This window comes from Juglans regia, chromosome 4, assembly GCF_001411555.2.
Source record: "Juglans regia cultivar Chandler chromosome 4, Walnut 2.0, whole genome shotgun sequence".
Taxonomy (NCBI): Eukaryota; Viridiplantae; Streptophyta; class Magnoliopsida; order Fagales; family Juglandaceae; genus Juglans; species Juglans regia.
Window position 1 is genome coordinate 4,341,451 of NC_049904.1, and position 22,791 is coordinate 4,364,241.

At 35.1% G+C, this 22,791-nt stretch overlaps 1 protein-coding gene across 1 annotated transcript; it reads right to left on the reverse strand.

Annotated features, from left to right (window-relative positions):
• Positions 1-13,316: 13,316 nt before the first annotated feature.
• On the reverse strand, positions 13,317-14,617 carry LOC108988435 (probable membrane-associated kinase regulator 4). The gene has a single exon (XM_018961699.2). It carries the CDS (start codon positions 14,531-14,533, stop codon positions 13,436-13,438), a length of 1,098 nt encoding a protein of 365 aa, XP_018817244.1. The 5' UTR covers positions 14,534-14,617; the 3' UTR covers positions 13,317-13,435.
• Positions 14,618-22,791: the final 8,174 nt, after the last annotated feature.

A 22,791-nucleotide genomic window follows, 5' to 3' on the forward strand; every position in this document is an offset into this window, starting at 1 on the left:
ATATAATGGTTACACTCAAATTTTAAACTCAATATTTCAAAATTCTTCACCTTGAGTCTGAAGGGGATGTTGAAGATAATATCAAGTCAATAACTTGATTTGATTAATATCTTGATTTAGTTACATAATTATCACATCAGTTGATTTGATTTTCATAATTATCAAATCAAGAGATTTGATTCTCAAAGATATTTACCTTATCTCATCTCTATGTAGTTTCTCCATAAAGAGAGCAATATTTTGTATTCAATAACAATTGAAAATAAAAATGATGTAGCCTTTAAAGTCTGCTATATCTTGCTCCTCTCTTCTCCATCATCTTTCTATTATATTTTATTTTCTATCAATTATAATAGGGTTGCATGAAAGCCAAGTTCGATGTTGGTTTTTTAGTAAGTGGTGTTGGACTGTATACATAATTCCAAATGACTCAAGTTATATTATTGACAGGTCTTTTTGGCATGTAACTCCTACATGACTAGCTACCATTTTAAAAACAATTGAAAAAAAAAAGCAATCAATTCACCGACATAAAAAAAAAAAAAATGCATGATTGAAAGCCGGTCCAAATATAAAAGTGTCCGACAATATTATGGATAGTGTGTTCAGCATGCTGGAAGTGATAGCGCTGGTCTTCATCTTCTCTGAAAATGAGAAGGAACACACAAATTATCTAAACAAGCCAAACCTGAAAACAAGGAAGTAGATATGATAAAGATGCATGGGAGCAATGGAGGGAAGATGCACATGCTCCACTTATATAACAACCCGTCAGAAATTTAGTGAAAAATTTTCTTTAGACCTTAAGAATGTCGTGAAATTCCAAAAAGATTTCACAAATTAAGCGACCGCTTAAGTTTTGGTCAGTCAGCATAGTCGGTTTCCTACCCGCTTCAATGACAAAAGTGTCGTTTTAATTTTAAGGTACTTAGGATAATGACTATGAGAAACAAGTTGCACTATTAGTCTCGTATGATTATTTAGGATTTTATGGTACAAGATTTTTTTTTTTTTCATCTTTTGGATGAATAGTAACATCCAGGATAGAGCCATGTGACACCCAGTTTAGACAATTGTCAAATCGCTATGTGAATTTGTCCAAAATAGTCTTAGAGAGTTTTTATTAGACAGTTGGCAATATCTTAGTCACACTTGGTGTATAGTGTAGGACACTTGGCACTAAGATGAATCTTTAGATGAAAATGTGAAGGAATAGAAGGAAAATCAAGCATTGTGATCATTCCACATAAGCCAAACACTATTCCATCCAACCAAACACTTTGTGGCAAACCAAAAGAGAGTTTCAACCCTAGTGAAATCCCAAACCATTGAGATTCAATTGAAACCCAAAACGATGGTGGAAGTCGAAACCCTAAACGGTTCTCCCAAACCCTAAATGACTGGTTTTAGCTTAAGTGATTAATCACTTGATTAAATCATTTTCACATGCTATTAACCACTCAAATACATGCTATTACACCCTAATTTTATTTTTTTATATCTTGGTAATTTTATTGGCCCAAGAAAAAATTAGAATTGGGTTTGATAGAAACTAAAACATTAAACCAAATCCTTTTTAAATCCTAAAGTGATTTCCATTCGATTATGACCCATCAAAATGCACCACCTATGCAAAGCTTCTTGAGGAAGTTAGCCCCAACCCCCAAGGCTGACCTATGGCTGACATGTCATCCCAAATAGCGCATGATGGGAGGCCAAACAGCCACCCAAAACCACCCACCTCTCTCGACAGCAGTAGCCAAATACAGTCGGCTAAGTTGCCTATGGTTTTGCCCCCCCCCCCCCCCCCCCCAAAAAAAATCAAGTGGCCCCATTCACCCATCTCCCACCATGCCTCTCCTCATATAAAGGACATCCTAAGCAGCCCCTCCACTCTTTCGTCACTTTTCTTTCACTTACTTTAAGAGAACTCAAGTGGAAGTTTCTAGTAGTTATTGTGACTATTTTTGCTTGTTTTTTTTTTTTTTGAATCATTTTTCTTTAGATTCTCATGAAACGTCCTTCATATTTCTCTTTGAGTATAGTTTTTAACGATATATTTGGTATAAATTTTCGTGGAGTATGGATTGGTAAAATGTGGGTTTAAGAATGTAAAGGTCGTAGTGGGTGACAATTTAAATGATGGTGTGAAATCTTGAAGTTTTTATGAAGGTTTTGTTAAATTTAGGAGTATATGTTGATATGATGAAATTCTAACACATTTTTATACATATTATGAGTTTTTTTTATGCAAAGGTATCATGTATTGAAAAGAAGCTTTTAAACCAAAGCTTGGATACAAAGAGGTGCAAAATCAAATTAGGTGGTATAACCACTGATGCTAAGAGCATCCTTACTTAAAGCACAAGTAACAAAATTGTTAGCTCTTACAGTGTGCCTTGCTGACCAAAAAGCAAAGAAATTAAGAGTAGTTCTAGTGTCTGCTATCAACTAGCCTACATAGGTGTGCATGACTGATGTTGAGTTGAGTCCAATAATGACTTGCAGTGAATCTCCCTCCATGATGACATCGCTATAGCTACAGGACTTACAAAAGATAGATGCCTATAATGCAGCAAATGCTTATGCCAGAAAAGGGTCAGGGTACAAGTCATGATGCATCTTGAGGGTGGCAAGAACCTGTCCCTCACTATCCCTGATAATTGCACCCACTCCCACGTTACAAGAGATTTTATCAAGTGTCGCATCCTAGTTCAGATTGAGTCTTCCCTAAGGTGGAGCTTCTCACTTGGTCTGTTACTGCCTGGTGGTTGCAAGAGGCTTCTGTTGTTGTGTAATCGTTTGTAATTCCTCCACAAGATAAGTTGATTGTTGGGCAACAGCAAAAGGGTGTAGGAACTGCTCCTTAAAAACCATGTCATTCCTTCCCTTCCATATTAGCCACGAGGTAATGGTAAAGGACATCAGATCCTCAAGCTCCAATGTCTCCATAAATCCTTCAATTAAGTCTTTAAAGTGATGGTAGTGAGGACTTGCCTTCTATAACTTTCTAGAACTCTGACCCCACACATCCTTGCTAAGGGGCAGTCCCATAGGATGTGCTACACTGATTCTGGTTGTTGTTTGCAGATTAAGCATGTCCTTAATGACCTTTCTCTTCAGAAGGTTTGCTCGAGTAGGCAACGCATTAAGGCATGCTCTCCAGATAAATGTTTTTGCTACATTGGGAATGTTCAAATTCCTGAGATTAGTTCAGGGGTCCTTTGAGCTACTAGGATTAGAAGATTGACCCAATTGTTGATTGCCCAACTTAGTGAGCAAATGGTAAGCACTCTTTACACTAAACGCACCTGAGTTTGTGCTCCTTCAGATCAATTTGTCAGGTTTAGGATAGGAGCTTAGAGGAATTTATTTAATAAGGTCAGCTTCCTCCTTTGTAAAGATAGCATTAACCAGGTCAGTTTTCCATTGATTTACTGATTTATCAATAAGAAAATAAACTTTGGTATCAACTTGCAAGAATCTAATAGAGCTTTGAGGCTTGAAGATTGTTTGCATAGGTAGCCATTTGTTAGTCCAAATCTCAGTTGAATCACCATCTAATATCCTCCATTGCAGACCCTCCTTAAGTAGAGATCAAGTATTTATAAAGCTCTACCATAGGTAAACTATGTTTTGACCCAGTTTAACTGACAGAAAGGACTTGTTAGGAAAATATTTTTCCTTCAAAACCAGTGCAGCAAGTGAGTCTGGCTTCGAGATAATTCTCTAGCGTTGCTTAGCTAGGAGAGCTAAGTAAAAGTTAGCAAAATCTCTTAGTCCAAGGCCACCATGACACTTTGCTATTTTCATTTGATCCCAGTGAACCCAGTGGATTCTGTGTTCTTGTGATTGTTGGCCCCACCAGAAGCTTCTAAACATTTTGTTCAATTCATGGACAAGCTGCATTGGCAATTTAAAAATGTCCATACTATAAGTAGGGATGGTCTGTATGATAGCTTTATTCAAGACTTCCTTGCCTACTTGGGATAGAAACTTGGTTTGCCAGTTGGTAAGCTTAGTCTGCACCTTACCCAGTAAGTTTTTGAAGGATTGAACTCGAGACCTGCCTATAAGGGCTAGTAAACCTAGATATTTCTCATAGGAGTTGGTGTCTCTGATTCCTGCAATGCTGGTTATGATTCCTTTAGTCTGTTCCATGGTGTTTTTGCTAAAGTAGATTGAGGTTCTTTTCCTTGTTTAGCCTTTGTCCTAATGTATTTTCAAATGATTCCAGCAAGTAAAATAATCTGCTCCATTCTATAGAGTTTGCTTTGTAAAAGAGGAGACTGTCATCTGCAAAAAAACAAATAGTTAATGGAGAGTTTGTTTCTTCTTTCTTATAGGCAGACCAATGGTGATCCCATCCCTCTCAGCTTTGTTGAGCATGCAACTAAGTGCTTCTGTGTAGAGAATAAACAGGTAAGGGGATAGTGGGCCCCCTTGCCTAATCCCCCTTGTGGGTTTAAAACACTCTTAAGGCACTCCATTAAGGATGAGAGAATAAAAGACTGGTCCTACACACATCATAGTAAGGTCAATCCACTTTTGTTCAAAACCAAGTTGCTGCATTACTGATTTCAGAAAAGGCCACTCAATTCTATCATAGGCCTTACACACGTAGAGTTTAAAAGCCATGAAACCATCTCTTCCCTTAAACCGTGCCTTCATGGTACGAATAGATTCAAAAGCCACAATAACGTTGTATGTTATGAGCCTGTCAGGGACAAAGGCTCTCTTAGTTGGAGATTTGATGTCTGGCAGAATGCACTTCATCCTATTAGTCAAGGTTTTAGCAATGATTTTGTACAAGCTTATAGGCCTGAAATCAGTCACCTAAGAGGGGGAGGATTTATTAAGGATTAGTGCAATACGGGTCTCGTTCATAGTGTTAAACCATATTCCTTTATTCAGAACTTCAAGCACAGCTTTTGTAACTCTTGCACCCATCAGGACCAGGTGATCCAAAGAATTTCATGCTGAACAGGGTCTCTTTGACTTCCACTGCAGTAACAGGACGGGCTAGGATGAGATTCATGTCTACTGTGATTTTCTTAGGCATAGAGGAAAGGCATGTGGCAGTACTAGTAGGAGTCGAGGAGGTGAATAGGTTCTGAAAGAAATGCTGAAACACCTTACTTATGTCCTGTGGTCTGTTGAACTCTTGGCCAGTCTCATCTTAAATCTTCTTAACAGCACTGTGCTTTCTTCTTTGGCTAGCACATTTATGAAAGAAAGATGTATTCACGTCTCCTTTTTTTAGCCAGGCTTGCTTTGCTCTTTGTTGCCACTTGGTGTTTTCAGCCTCACACGTTGAATCCACTTCTTTCTGAAGTTCTTTGATCTCAGCATACAGTTTCCCCTCATTTTGTTCTTTTAGATTAAGCATTTCAATTTTAGACTTCAAGAGATCCCCTTGACTTCTGTGCATGTCCCTGCTCCACATTTTTAAGCCTTATTTGCAGTTTCTTAAGTCGAACAGTGTGTTCTAAAGTGTATCAGGTTGCCCTATGGAGTTCTCCCAGGTCTATTTGATCAAGTTCCCACATCCACCCCTCTTGCTCTAGCTAGCTTCATATGTGAACATCCTTTCTTTCTTTTTAGTCACAAACTTGCCCTAGATCTAAATAAAAATAGGCATGTGATCTAAGGAGGATGCTGACAGATGTAGAACTGAATTCTGCTTGAATTTAACAAACCAAGTAGTGTTGCCAAGAGCTCTATCAATCCTCTCTTTAGTAAAGTTACTTCCCTCTCTATTAATGGCACAAGTGAATTTGTCTCCTGTATAGCTAAGGTCATTGAGATCACAGTGTTCTAAGGCTTCTCTGAGAGCCACAATCTGCCTATATGGTCTACTAGCAACTCCAACTTTCTCATTGAAGTCCCCAAAACACAACCATGGGACATTTAGTGCAAGGGTTAGCTATTTTTGGAGCTGCCAAGTTTCACATCTTTTAGCAATGTTAGGGTGTCCATAGAAGCCAGTTAATACCCAAGGGCACCATCATTTGACATATTGATTAATACAAAAATGTGCCAATAAGTATGCGAAATTACTTTTAGATTCACTGAAGAGTTCCATAGTATGGCCAAACCACCACTTCTTCCCTTACTGTTCACACTGAAACAATAATCAAAACCCAACTTGCTATGAGTTCTTTCCATCTTTTCCCTATTGAACTTGGTCTTTCTAATAGTCTTTTTTAGAAAGACGTTTGAGATCTTTGTTTTCACCAAAAGGTGAAGTTCGTGAATTGTCTGGAGGAGGTGGGGCTGCTCCACCACTTGAACCTAAGGTTGACTCCTATCAAGTCTGAGCTCGGTCTTCCTCTTCTTTTGGGAAGAATTGCTATACTGGGTCTCCAACATAGTTATGAGTCCTTTGGTATTTCTAAGTTTAGGAGGGGTATATGAGAGATTTGTGATATCAGGCAGTACTGTGGACTGGCCTCTGGCTTTCCTTTTCCACGTGATGCCTTTGGGAGCTAGATAGGGGTTTGAATGAAAGTCAATGGTTGTAGAGCCAAAAATAGGAGGTTTTGACATATTAAGAAGTGTGGCATTGTCAGTGAAGCTACTGTCAGCTACTATGTGAATCTCTTTCATAGGAAAAGGCAAATAAGGGCAGTAGTTGCTTACCTTTTGGACTACATCGTCTAAACCATAGAGAAGACCCCAACTATTTTTAGCAAGAGGCCCAGATTCTAGGAATCACCAGAAATATGCATAGCATTGCAGTCTTGTTCGTTGGGTGCAAGAAAGAAATCCGTAGACTTCAGATTGCGTTCCTGGTTAGTCTAACCTATGATTGGCTCCTTAAACGTAGCTGCATTATCCTGACTTGTTACCTCTACCTCTGCATCTGATTGAGACTTGCCATGGCCAGCATTCCGAGGACCCCCCTCCTCTGAATGCCCCCAGAAGGTAGTTCCCTGTGGAGAGGATTCCGATGACCCTCCATACTTCTTCACTGAAAACAGTTGCAGGGAAACAGAAGCTGCTCTTAACCATTGCCCATATTGTTCTTGTGACTATGTGACTTGGTTAAAACTGGGGCACTTCTCGTGGACATGCTGCAACAGGACACATTTGAAGCAGAAATTAGGTAGCCTTTCGTACTTGAAATAGGCCCAACATTGCTTGCCTCTATGGTTGATCATACAACCTCGAATCAGAGGCTTAGTGACATTGACATCCACTCTAAGCCCTAGAAAGCTCCCCCAACCACACCCTTGTTCATCAACCTCCACATGTGCACCTTACTAATGGTCGCACCTATCCTTTCACCCAGCACCTTATTCATACCTACAAAATGGATTGAACCCAAAGAGGTTCTGAAGTAAACTGCACCTCACTTGGAGAAAGCTCCCCCTCAAACTCTTTTAAGAAAAGAAGGTGACGATTAAAAGACCAAGGTCCTCCTAGGTTCCAAACCTTTGCCATGGTAGTCTTAAAAGCTTCTCGGTTTGCAGTTCTGTCATTGAGTATCATTGCCAAAAGACAATAGTTGCCTCTAATCTTGGTTGATAAAATTGTTTCATATGTCAGTGTTAAAACCTGTTGTTCTTCATCTGTTAACTTCAAAGAACCCCAACATTGTGTGATATCATCGGACATGGATTTTTACTATATTGATTGTCGTCCAAAAGGCACAAGCTTTGTCAAGAGGCCAAGCAGAAATCTCACCTTTTAGAAGGAGAGGACACAAGCTTTGGAGCTCAACTCAACAACCTTTGTCATACATATTATGAGTTGATCCAGAGCATGTTAGAATTTTTATTAAAGAGCTTTACATATTTTCTTTGAGCTTGAAACTAGAACCCACAAAACAGATTTTGTTTTGAGGTTATGATGATTGTTAGTTCTAGAAACCTAGTCCACTGGCTATAAAATTCATATATGATGTTCTTAAGGGTTTCATTAGGTGTTAAGAGTCTCGTTTTGAAGAAAGATGGTTTAGATCTTTCTTGGAAGCATGTTTTACATGAAAAGATTCGGTTACGGCACAAACTTGAAGCTCACAAGTTTACTTGGTGTTTTTATGGAATGTTTGACTTGTGATCCTAGATTAAATGTTTAGATCAAGCTTATAAGTTGAATATGAAGTGTATGACTTTGTTTCTTGAAGGTTTGCTTCATAAAAGTCTTGGATTTAGCAGTTTTGTTCTAAGTAAAAAACATGTGGTACTCGGTTTAAATTTTAGTGAACATGCCAATTGTTTGGTGATGAATTCTGTGATTTTGGTTATTTGATCTAGCATGTTATCACTTAGTTTTGATTTATAAACATGTTAAGAGTGTGTTTATGGACTTTTAGAGTCCTTGGAGTTGATTTGAAAAGTATTAGATCAAGAACATCAAGGGTGTGTTCTATTTCACCAAAACTTAATATTTTGGGCCTTTTATTGATATGAGGAGTTTAGATTTTTATGAAGTGATTCTATTGATGCCTTAGCACGACCTAAGAACTTAGGATATGATTTTTAGCCTTGCATAAATTGGTTTAAGAATATGGTTTGAGATTTGAAAAAATTGCAACAAAAATCAAGATTTTCTAACCTTCATGTAAAACGGTCAATCCATAGTTTGTATAGTTGTAGTTTTTTTTTTAATTTTTTCTTATTTCATAATTGGACTTAGGAAAAAATTTGCATGAAGTTAGTATGTTAAGTTTGGTAGCATTTGGAGTTAGCATGTGAAACTCTTAATTTAGGGGCAAAATTGTCATATCTTACAAGTAGAGGGGTAAAATGGGTATTTTTTCATGAGTCAGTGAATTTTATGTTTTATAGTAATTAGTGGGATATTCTAACCCTTAGAAATATTTCATTTCAGTTCACACTATTTTCCTGCTACTTTTACGTCATGCACAATCATTGTAAGTTAGCATGTAACTTACTTTCTAGTGTATTTCTGTATGTACGATGGTAAGCCATAATTGTCATAGTATTTTATCTTATGATATCTATAAATGTTCTAATACGCCATGCCATGATTATTAAAAGTACATACTTATCTGTTCCATGCCATGTTATGTCATACCATTTGTTATATGTTCATGTCATGTCATGTCTCATGCATAGAGTATGTCACGAAAATTGTTTTCAAGTCAACGAAATTTTTATGTTTATCCTGACTCCAAGTGCTAGGATGGGGCATTATCCTAGTGGAATTTCATTGTTCACACTGGAGTGTTTAAATTGATGTGGGATTTCCTGAATTAACAAAGTACCATCAATAGGTTTTGAATGGGACCTAAGTAATTGGTTGTTGGAGCGAAGTCAAGCACCCAACGCCAGTAGTGCCAATCTCATGTTTATCGATTTTAATAAGTTCAGTTATCAAGATGTACACACAGTTGGCGCAGATGCCTGTAATGTGATGTGGTTCCATCAGAAGCACACAACTTAAGGGGACCCGTGTTGCATCCATATATTCATATTTAATTAGCCATGTTTATGTTGAACAAGATTTCAAGTTCATATTCAGTTCATATCAAGTTCAGTTCATGTCAGTTACAGTCAATGTCAGTTCAACTTATGTTAGCACATGTCATGTTATTTGCTAAGTCATGTCACACACATTCATGTTCACATCACATCGCATTCATGTCATTTTATTGTCATTCATGCATTTGTATACTGCTAGTTAAGTTGGTAGTTAACTTACTGAGATTGATAATCAAATCTCACTTGGTAGTCTCAATTATCATTTTTTCCAAAATAGTAGACGATGTGTCAGGACCTGGAGAGCTAGTTGAGGACCATCTGGATGAGGTCGATTAGGCCCCGACGCGACGACAAGTAAATTGTTACTTTAGTCCTCCAATTTTTAGATAGGATTATAGTTATCTTAGCCGAGTTACGAGCGGCTCCATGAGGTAGCTCAGTAGTTTAGTGTTTTTCAATACTATACTTATGGAGCATTGTCTCCAGTACTTATTTATGTTATAATCATGAAGGACAAGCTTTGTATCATTACAATTATCATTTTGTTATGAAGTTATGAATTATGATATGTTTTGTGATATAGTTTTTGGTACAATGTTATTCATTCAAAGAAAAAATTATCCATTGTGTATATTGCATATTGCTTGATGCATACTAGGTGCATTGGATCTTTAACTGTCATGAACGGGGACAAGTAACCTTATGCATGTCCCAACGCTTTAGAGTCTGTCTAATCCTAAGAAGAATATGTGAGTGTCACAACTTATATATCCAAAATAGACGCAAGAAAGCAAAGGGGACTGTCTACGCTAGAGAGAAGATACCAAAAACAATAAACACTAAAAAGAATACCAAAAAGACCTAGCTAGAAATTCAAAACTACAAAATACAATATGAACTAAGAAAAAGAAAAAAATTAAGTCAGAAATTAAACTAAAAAAAATTCAAATAAAAAAATCAACTAAAAACTAAAAACAATCATTGTTACAAGAAAACTACTTATTTACGACCAGTTAATTTTAGCAAAATAACTATTTACAACTAAAATGAATTGCAAATAGTCTTTTGATTGCAATAAATTAATTACAAAAGCCCGTTTTTCTTGTAGAGATGGGAGAAAGAGTTGCTTGTAACATGTCTCTTCATGTCTGTCCGGATAGTTCCAGCAATATCTAATGTGAGATTACTTCAAGATACATTATCATCAAATAATTACTTGTGTGTGTCATGTATATGCATAGAAATTTATTTATTTTTCCTTATAAATATTTTAGTCATAAAGAACTTTTGTAAACATAAACTCATAAGTTAAGATGACTGGATATTATATATTAAATTGTAAAATTATTTTTATCGTAAAATATATCTAAAATACTATACGAAACCATTTTAATTTGTTTGTTTATTTTTATAAAATAAAAAAAATTTACCGAGGTAGATTTACTTTTTTATTTAAATAATTAATGATCAATAGTATGCAATATTCGGGAGGGCGAGCATGGCCATAATATTATATATAATTAATACGTAACATTTGCAGGTATTAGACAACTTCACGTTGATTCACAGAAAACTACGCACCTACCAATCATTTATTAATTGATCTGATATGATTGGGTCGCCACCATTCAGATCAGATCGTTAGTACAAGTACTGTACGTACTTGCATGCAATCACAATCGTCCAGACATTTAACAGTTCTGATCATGCATGCATCTTGCCTACGTACTTTCATGCAGCTAATTTGTGACGAAGTTTGCATCTAATACACAATTAATGAGCGCCACGTACGCACTCAGCTTGTAATTAATACCGTATTAATTACTGCCTACGTTACAAATTAATGCACAAACAATAGTTCGATACGGCCATAGTATTAATACGCTTGCTTCAAAACGATAGTTAATCATTAGAGTACGGAATATGAGTAATGCTAAAGAGAAGTTATTATAGTAGTGTATATTTTGCACTCACTACGTGGTTGCTTCTAGTTGATTATTTTCAACACTCACTTGAGGAGATGTGTGGTCTAGATAATTCCACATCATATATATTAAATGGATGCTCTCAATAGTAGTTTCTATCTATATTTATTCACGTAGTATATAGAGGTGAAAACCGTCATCAGTATAGTTTTGGTCCAAAATTGACGCTGCACCGATGTATTTAATTTTCAAAATGTCCAGAACCGATTGAGCCGGCCAGAGAGCAAAGCGGCAACTTTGGTGTCGGCATAGTTCTAGTTGATTCTTCAATTTTTCATTGGTGGCGCTATAAAGGTGGAGGGGAGCAGAGGGTTGTGGCGCTGCGGGGCTACGAGTGAAAGAGAAGAGAGATTATGAAGAAAGAAGAAGAAGATCAGGGAAGGAGTGGAGGGGGCAGAGTTATTAAGGTTACGTTTAGATAGTGAGGTGATCTCAGATATTTTTTAAATTGTAATGAAAAAATAATGAAAAAGTAATTGAATAGTAATTGAATAGTAATGAAAAGTAGTTGAATAGTAATGAAAAGTAGTTGAAAAGTAATACTTTTTTTTATTATATGAATGTTTGAATTAAAACGACGTTATTTCATTCATTTAAGTGAAATAATATTGTTTTATCTACGTATAATATAAATATATATACATCTACATATATATATAATCGACCGGTTCGACGATTTGAATTAGGTCAATTCAAATTGAGATCGAACCAACCGACGTCGATTTCTTTATTTTTCTATCGCCGATCAACTGATTCTCTGCTGGTTTCGGCCTCCCACGGCCAATTCACATTGGTGGCGAGCGATGTGGTCAATTTTTGTACAGCCGTAATGTAGTAATCAACATTAATAAAAATATTTTTCCTTTTTCACGTGAAAGAAGTTGCCACTAAATATAGTGCGATTCCTTTTCCCTTTTTCTTGCTTTGTGGTGATTGATGCTTTGGATATTTATCGTTCTCCCCAACCCCCAGGCCAATGTTTGTACTCTTATTTTATATTTCAATAAAGTTTTATATATTGAAGGATCAATGCACAAGAATAATTAACTCATAAAATAAAAATTGCTCTATGTAACTAAGGTACCAGACCTTGAGGCATTAATATACAACAAATATATATATATATATATATAACTTTTAAAAGAGCATTATTAATGTAGCATTTTGATCTTCTAGAATATGGCTGAGCAACTTAATTATTAATCTTCTATACCCTCAGTATAATACGTACTTTCTTTCGTTTAAAAAAAGAAAAAAGGGTCACAAGTTAGAAAGACTAAAATGTTTTGCTATATATCAGCCACTATTCACATCCATATCTCACACTTGACAATTTTTTTTTTTTATAGGGTGTGGGGTGTGTGCAGTGAATAGTAACTGATGAGAAAAATTATTTAAGACTAAAATATCTACTAATTTTATTTTAGAAAAGTAATAAAAATATTTCCTATTTATTAATGATATATATGTTTTGTAATTTATAAGATTAATTATTCAAACGTATCATTTTTAAACGACAATCGTTAGTATATATGCACTGTGAATATATAACTGTTTCAAGACAATCATGAGTATAGCTATCCAAACCCTCACCAACGTCTACTTGTGATCACAAATTAAAGAGATCGAGCGAACAACTGACTGTCTTTCAGTGTTTTCCCCAAAAAAAGATCTTCAGTATCAAAATAATCATCTGCGCTCCAAGCATGACTTTTTAATGATAAGGCTCTTTTATAAAAGTGTACATGCGGATATATAGACTGCGTGTAACTTTTAAAAGTACAAAAAGGTGATAGACCATATGAAGCTAGCGGATTTTTTATTGAAATTTATTTTTATTAAATTAATAAGCAACTCCATTAATGGTTTCTTCCACCCATTAACCTTAAAACAATGAGCTAATCTGGGAGTCCATTAAAACCAATTAAGAATATAATGCTAAAATCATAATAATACATTCTGGAAATGTCTCTTTCTTGAGCTTTTCCCCAGTTACCATCAGATGATGCGAAGCCCTCTTCTTTCTTGATCAACACAAATTGCATTCCTTGAAGCAACATCACTAACAATCTTTGAAGAACTAATTAACAGCTGCTGAGACTGTTTACAGTGAGCGATTGCTCCCTCTACTGAGCTGTCAAGCTCTGAATCTGTACAGCAACTGATCCTCTTGAGCAGCTGTAAATCATTAAAACCACTTGAACCGAATGAAAAGGATGAAAAGGATGAAGAAGCTGATGTGGATGAAGAACATGAGTTGCTATCAGAACGCCGTTGAATCACCCCAGAAAAAGACCACCTATGACTGCTAACAGTGCCATTCTCAAGCATCTCTCTGTCAATGCTCTTCATCAAAGTGGTCGACATCTGGTATTTCTCCCTATCAGTTTTTCCAAATGGGGTTTTATTGGGTGCCTTCCTAAACTTGTTTAGACAGTCCTTACTCTTTGAGGCAATGTTTGCTTCAGGAGTGCATGCTGCCTTGGCGCAGGAGGATGCATCTGAACAACCAAATTTGCTGAACAGAGACTTGAGATATGAACTTGAAGCCTTGAGCTTTTGACCCAGTGCAATTTGCTTGATTTGCTTGAGCTTCTTGCCCGAAGACTTCTTTGGATGATCGCCACTGAATACATTATTTTCAATAGACCATTCTAAGAAAAACTCATCTGCGTTTAGTTCGCTGCTAAAGCGGCAAGACTGTGATGGTGAAATGTTGCGGGAGTCAAGTGGGGTACTGCTATTGGTAGAATCTGCAGTACTGGAGTCAGTAGTTATGGAATGAATGTTATAGTTTTCTTCTAAGGCTTCTTCTCTTTTGGGTTCAGTTTCTGTGCTAGGAGTACGAAGGGTTTTTCTAGCCATTTGTAAGCAAGTAGGGAGGTTAAGAGGAAGGAGTTTTCCCTTGTAGAAGAGCTCATCGGCTGGGGAAGTTATGGATTCTCTCTCACGTGAGACTGAAGTCATTTGGAACTCAAACTCTCCATTTTTTGGTGGAGAACTGATAGAGTAACCCAAGAAGTTGGAAGAGGAGCTCAGTTCTATATCAATATATTCTTCATCTGTGTGGTTAATGGCAGGTTGGTTTGTGGCCATTTTATGTGACCTTCTGTCAAAACCTCTCTCTCTCTCTCTCTCTCCTCTCTCTGTAATATGTGAATAGAGAACAGATGTGCTAGCTTGGGGGGGATGAGCTTGGTGAAGGAAGAGGAGAGCAGAACATCATTTTATAAAGTGAGGATGGAGCACGAATCCAAGGGAGGGGCGAGAGGGGCGGGGCCCGAGGCTGCGATGTCTAAAAATGAAATTTAAGTGAAAAAGTTATGAATATTTGCTGCTGCTTGATCTGCAATGACACCCTCCCAAAAAAGAAAGAAAAATCTCTTCTAGTACTAGTTCCCATCATCAGCAGATCTTCTTAGCTTCGTCTATTGAATAGCGCTAAACAAGAATGATAGAATAAAATGGTATAGTCAGATATTTTTTTCATTATTATGAATGCTTCCAAGCTGTAGGAAAATTTAGGGAAAAATAAAACTGTGGACCTTTAATTTCCCTGCCTAGCAGCCACACACTGACTGACCAATATGCATAGCTTGTAGTTTTTCTCCATCAAAAAAGGTTAAGTACTATATATATAGTTCATTAGCAAGCTGCTTTTGTTTCAATTGTGTGATATGTTCAGACCAGATATTGCATCAGCAGCATGCAGCAGCTGTGCAACCGATCGACATGCATGATCATTTTATCAGTCTAGCTAGACTAATTACGTATATATAAAATATGCTAAACTTACTACAATTTTTACAACAAAATTAAATCTTACATTAACTTTCATGTGATTTGTGACATGATGTCATGATCATCAATATAATGAACATTAATTTAACTTTAACTTTGTGTTTATAACATAACTATTTGTAAATATCACGACAAGAAAAATGACTATGTGTGGCAGATTATTTACTACGAGAATGACTATTTACGACGAAAATAAACTCATTTTGACATAAAATAATCATTTTCACAATAAATAGCTGATCACAATTAAGCAATAGTTTTTTTATAGTGTATTCTCGTGTGGTAAAATAAGTTGTACTTGCAGTCCCTCTAACACTTTTAACAATACTCATTACCTATTTTGTAGCCACTTATATTAAAATGAATTGTTCGATCAAATCGGGGTTGGGAGAATAGATCACCTGGAAACCTAGGATTTCGATCCAGATCATGATGAACTTGACCGAGATGTTAACAAGTTCTGACCAGAGTATTAGTACTGTGGAAACGCCAATTAGTTCATGATTCACCTAAGTTATATTCAACAAGCATAAATTGTTCGTGATGAGCACAGACCCAGCTAATTATTTAATTACAACTCCAAAATGCATGGACCGTACGTGTATATATATAGCTTAATTACTACCGGATGACATTGCTGGATCGAGCAAGCAGCATATATATCTTCTTGTTTTCTTTCGTTGCATTGCATGCATGCATACCTGATGAATGTTCTTTACGGCAGCTCGCGTGACAGACTACAGTACTATATTTAGATAGGTACAGTAACATCTAATGAATACTGGCCTACATGATTTGAAATTCGAACAAACACGCAATAGGAAAACATGTGAGTCATGCTTATCAATTTTTGGAAACCCCAGTGCATCCATAATTCTATATATATATATATAATGTCCACACGTACGTGACAGACTCGCTTTAAAAAACCAGCTAAGAGACTATAAAATTGGGGGAGGAGTTGATTAAGTGCTGCGCCTTATCGGCCTGCTTTTATTTGGAGTAGTGATATTTCATGTACTGGTTGATCGCATGATCATCACATGAACTTTCACAACGTGCTTCTCATGTGACTGTTACTAAAGCTTTCTGCAGATAAAAGTTAGTGGAAAGCTCGAAAGGTGTCTCTCACTTTTGGAAACTGCCTTCCTTTATAATGAATGAATATGGGGTACCGTTAAAAGTCGTTGATTTTCTGGAAAGTGCAGTCTAGGAGTACTACCACTAGTACTGTTTAGTCTGCACGCAGCACTAGGAGTCTTTATAATGATTCATGTGCTCTGTCAGCGTACGAATTCAAGGTGGTCCATATATCATGTGTGTCTCTATTATATTGCAAGAGTCTATCTCGCGTTAACAATAATGAACAGTTATTTTCTTGTCATTCCGTGTATAGTTCGTGTGTGTTGTATCTTTTTTGTCATTCTATTTTATTCTTTTATATCCGTTTAAGTGATAGTTTTTTATCTTTTGATGCAGGTGACTAGGTGTGCAGCTTTAATTTTTTTTTTTTTTTTTTTTCTCTTTTAATCTTTTTCAGTATTGTGTCAGAGATGGGAATGGAATTGCGTCAGTCGGTTTTTGCTTTTGTGCATCTTTATCCATTGAGTGTTACGATGTTTTGAATTTATTATTTTTATCTTTTATGTTTTGTCGGTTGTGTCAGTACAAAATTTATGATTAAAGTGTTCTGTTAATTTGTCATACAAAATTTATGATTAAGAAGTTTTTAATTTCGTTGACTGTAATGTTATTGGGGTTTCTAATGCACTGACACTGTCATTTTAATTATGGGGAAGGAAATTACTGGTCTCTGTATGCTGGTATGCTTTTGTGTCAGTACACTATTTTTTTGCTTTTTCTCTATATGCTAGTCTTTGTATACTTTTTCTCTTCTGCAGGTTGCATTAATGTATGCATATAGGCAATTGTGCCTGTTTACATCTTTAAATTTTTAAAAAACAAAACTATGCTCGCCACAGAAGAAGAAAAAAAATCATAAAAAAAAAATAAAAAAACATAGAAAACATTAAAAAATTGTAAAAAAAATAATCAAAATCTAAAAAACAGATAAAAAATCACAAAAACCATTAAAAAAATATTCTTAATCATTGGGTATAAAAAAAAAAAACTGTAAGAGTTTCTAATGCACTGACACTGTCATTTTAATTGTGGTGAAGGAAATTGCTGGTCTCTGTATGCTGGTATGTTTTTGTCCATTACACCAATTTTATGCTTTTTCTCTATCTGTTGGTCTCTGTATGCTTTTTCTCTTCTACAGGTTGCATAAATGCATGTGTATAGGCAATTGTGCTTTACATCTTTAGATTTTTTAAAAAAACTGTAAAAAACAAAAATCAAGCTCACCACAAAAGAAGAAAAAAAATCACAAAAAATAAATAGAAAAACACAGAAAGCATTAAAAAAATGTAAAAAAATCAATCAAAATCTAAAAAATCACAAAAACCAGTAAAAAAATATTTTTAATCAGTGGGTATAAAAAAACTTCATCATTACTTAAATAAATAAAATCAAATCCATGCATGTCTTCTGCCCATTCATGGTCTTGTTATTGTACTTTCCTACAAAGTAAAATAAAATACATAGCAGAAAGATTTTTAAGAAGAATACATATAAATGGCTAAAACCAACTGTGCCCGCTACTGAACAAAAAAAAAAAAAAAACCATATGCATGCATGATTTCACGAGTTTTTTTTCCATATCTGGTTTGGGAGTTTTTCTTTTCTCATGTCTAGCTTGGTTGCTTTTGCAGTTTTTTATTAGTTTTGCAGTGGTCTAATGGGTGATAGGTCGCATGGGAGGAGAGGGGACATTGCACTTTAAAAGATAATGTGTTGTGTTGATCATCTTTAGGAGAGTTCAGAAATCTTTAGTGCTTGCATCTTGTGTTCTTTGTTTCCTTATGGATATTTTTCCTCATTACAGGTGGTTTTCTGGAAAACTCTTTTTGTGTTTTTTACTTCTAATTTCTTCTCTTCTCTTCCATTTTTTCCTTTAACTGATTTTTAATGTTTACTGTTGATTTTTACTGGTGATTTTTTTTAGCTGCTTTCCCAGTTCTCTAAGGTGTTCTTAGCTGGGGATTTAATTTCTAAAACTGGAACTTTCTGGTGTTTGATCATTGTGAGTGCATGGTTGTTTAGTGTAGTATTTTCTGACTTCCTTTTTTTTTATTCGTTGGTTATTACAATGCTTTGTATTTTCTGTGGGTTATTTTTTGTGATTTGTTTTTAGATCTTGTTGGTTGAGAGCTTTCAGAGCTAGATGTTTCTGATTCTTATCTTTGTAAGTGTATGGTGTTATTTATTTTATCACATTGTTTGTTATATAATTTATTGTTATTCTATTTTATACTATTTATGGGGCAACACTTTCATTAATGAAAATAGTACATGTGTTATTCTATTTATTCATTAATAGTGCATGTGTATTGTGTGGTTTGATGGTGACCTAAAAATCTTAACTTTCTATGTAGGGTTGGATATATAATGGTTACACGAACCTTTCATAAAATGGTGCATGTGCAAGTGTTGCCACATACTATTTATTTATTGTTATTCTATTTATTTATTCTATTTTTATTTTATTAATGAAAATGCATCTGAAAGCCCTATCTACAAAAGATGATATGTAATAACCTTATTTACAACAGATAATATATTGGTGAGAAATCAAACAAAAGTTACTAAAGAAATACAAAAAAAAAAAAAAAAACATTGGAGCACACTTAACAAATAACTAGTTTAGTTCAAACACAACACAATGTACAGTATATAAAGAGATCTAACAGAAATTTTGAAAATAGAATTTTTTTTAAATTCCTGTTTTTTATTAAATAAAATAGAAATCATGTTTTATCTAGAAAAGTTAAAATTAAAACAGAATCAAAGAAATTCATTGTAAAAAAAGGGCACAGATTGTAGCACAGATTAATAATTTCTTGCCTTTTATTTCAGATTCTTATAGAGTTGTCAAATATAATATTATTTTGATGCAATCAATCTGATTTTTGGAACATGTTTTATATATTTTGGGTGTTTGTGTCGATAGGCATTCTATATATAAAATTGTGAAATTGGTCAGACAAAAGGAAGACAGTTGAAGGTAACATTCAGATCAGATACAAAGCAATGTGGGGTCTAGTTGGCTATGTAAGGACTTGGAGAAGCCAAAAACATGCGGCAAACTAGATGCAATTATCCTATTTTCTTAAAGTTATAAACTCAATCATAAAATCCTAATAACGCAAACTCAAACACAAAACCCTAAAAACACAAACACAATAAAAAAAAATCCAAAATTTCGAATTCAAAAATCCTAATAAAACAAATACATTATATCTACCATATTTGACATTTCAAAGTAATTTTAATAACACAAACCCAATCACAAAATCCTAATAACATAAACACAATCACAAAAATCCTAAATTTTGAATTCGAAAACCCTAATAAAGCAAATACATTATACCATCTACCAGATTTGAGATTTCAAACTAATTTTAAGAACACAAAAACAACTTATCGTGGGGAATCGAAGACAGAGAGAGTGAGGTGAGGCCGAGGGTCTGTGCGTGGTAGCACTAGTAGGTTGCGACTTAGTTATGTGCGATGGAGAGTGGGGCTAAGGGTCGAGAGAATGAGGCTGAGGAAGAGAGTGAGGTATATTTTCCAATCATAAAACCCTAATAACACAAACACAATCACTATCACAAAAACCCTAAATTTCAAATTCAAAAATCTTAATAAAACAAATACATTATACCATATATTAGATTTGAGATTTCAAAATAATTTTAAAAACACAAAAACAACTTACAGTGAAAAATCAAAGACAGAGAGAGTGAGGTGAGATCGAGGGTTTATGCGTGGTATAGCACTGGTAGGCTGCGGGTAGGTTATGTGCTACGAAGAGTGGGGCTGAAGGACAAGAAAGTGAGGCTGAGGAGGAGAGATGAGAGACGAGAGAGTGAGGTAGATTGCATCATTGCAAAGAGACAGAGACAAAAGAGCGGGACAGATTGCAGAGTGAAGCAGAGACGAGAGAGTGAGGCAGCAAAGCGAGGCAGAGATGAGAGAGTGAGGCGAGAGAGTTGAAGAAGGAAGTGAAATGGGAAAGGGGTGTGCAGCGCGGGGGGAGGAGGGAGGGGGAAGGAGAAAAATATAGGGTTTTTACCTATTTGTAGCAAAACGGTAGCGTTTAGGGAGATGGGCTAGATTCTCCTTTGGCACACCGACTGGGCCCTTCACACACACACCCTCGGCCTAACAATAATAAAACTCACCCAAACACTACACACAACCCACCAGCTCAGAAGGCCCAATCCAAAAAATCAAAATAATATATAAGAAAAAAACACCTTAACACAAAATACACAGCAACTTTTACAATAGTAAAATAAAATAATGAAAACGATCATAATAATAATAATAATAATAATATAAAATATTATATCATATATTATTGTGACACAGAAGGCCCAATCCGAAAAACCAAAATAATATGTAAGAAAACACCTTAACACAAAATACACAACAACTTTTGCAATAGTAAAATAAAATAATGAAGACGATCATAATAATAATTTGAAATTAAAAAGCCAATAATAATATAAAATATTATTAAAAAATTGAAGTTTATATAATATATTATTGTGACATAGAAGGCCCAATCCGAAAAACAAAAATAATTTATAAGAAAATACCTTAATACAAAATATACAACAACTTTTGCAATAGTAAAATAAAATAATGAAGACGATCATAATAATAAAAAAAATCAAATTAAAGAGCAAATAATAATATAAAATATTATTAAAAAATTGAAGTTTATATAATATATTATTTTGACACAGAAGGCCCAATCCGAAAAATCAAAATAATATATAAGAAAACATCTTAATGCAAAATACACAACAACTTTTGCAATAGTAAAATAAAATAATGAAGACAATCATAATAATAATAATAATAATTTAAATTAAAGAGCCAATAATAATATAGAATATAAAAACGATCATAATATGGGTGGTATTTAATGCAATCCAGTGACAGACTACTTGCAGTTGAACTTTGTAGAATCTCTATTTAAACAATTGTCGTAGAATCACTATAAGAAAACTGTTTATTTGTGGACAGCTATTTCCTGTAAAAATAATTATTTCCTATCAAAATGAGTTTATTTTTGTCGTAAATAATTCGTCACAAATACTTATTTTTCTTGTAGTGAATACTCGTCCAACGGACCATCATTATCAGAAGGAGAAACAATGTCACAAACAAGTAAAAAAAGCATAAAATGGAATAGGTAAGAGAAAATTGAAGTGAACTTTTTGGTCATCAGGAAATCATGTGTCGACTAAAACGTGGGGTCGTAGGAACTTTCTGGTAGATCTGAAATGGAGGTGCGTGGAATGTTGATGTTTTGGTGGCAATAGATCTGATTCCCATGACCGAAAATGAGGTGGGACATGAAAAAAATGGGTATGGTGATTGAGGATAAAGAAAAGAGGAAGAAGAGATCATAGAAGACTAGTGAAAGAGGAGGAGAGGATCAAGAGTAGGGGAGGGAGGGAGAAGCAAAGGAGCCAAGCTGCTTCTTCCTCCAAGTTGAGATCGATCTTGGGGAGGACTATCAAGAGTAGAGAGAGCAAGACTGGGGGACTGAGGAGAAAACCTCAAGGAGCTGGCTTCATTAGTTCATTATCATGACTTTCTATCAATATAAACCACTAGACTACCTAAAGTATCATGAAACTCAGGTACGTTTGGATCCTCAACTCCTCTCAACTTTTACAATCAATCTCCTCCTATGAGACCCAATTGTTAAGACATTTTCTACTTACCTCAATGGTCCAATCATAAGAAGATAGTAATTAAATTGTAATTTATATTTTATATTGGGAGCTAAACACTAATTTTGATAGTTTACTGATCATATTACAAGAGGAAAAGGATCATAAGTTGTGATGTATTCATAGAATATTGTAGATCATTACGAGAATAACTCTCACAACAATGAGAATATATAAGACGAGGTAGGGATACCATAGAAATAATTCTGAAACTTTAAATATTAAATCAAATAATCTATTATTTAATGATAAGATTAATACATGAGATATAAATATATAATACAAGAACATGATCAATCTCGAGACGTGTAATCTTTTTATATTTGTTTCACTTCAATGGCACTGTTGATCTCTGATCTTGATCAAGAGCTACATATTTTCGTAATATGCAAGAATTTGCTGATCATACAACTTCCACTATGAGTGCAGCAAATTAGGAAGGAGATTGGTGGGAAATAGCTCTTGCTCGGTTCAAATTTTCTGACATCTTTTAACATTAGTTTCCCGTGGAACGTTACGTTTGGTTTGTATCTATGTTCATCATCAAGATCAAACAACTTGTAGTACTGCTCCCATTTGACCTAAAAAATATATATTCTTCTGTGGGGGAAATGCTTTCTTTCTTGCCCCATGAAAAAGAGAATCATATAATATATTTCTTTTCCATCTTCTTGCAGG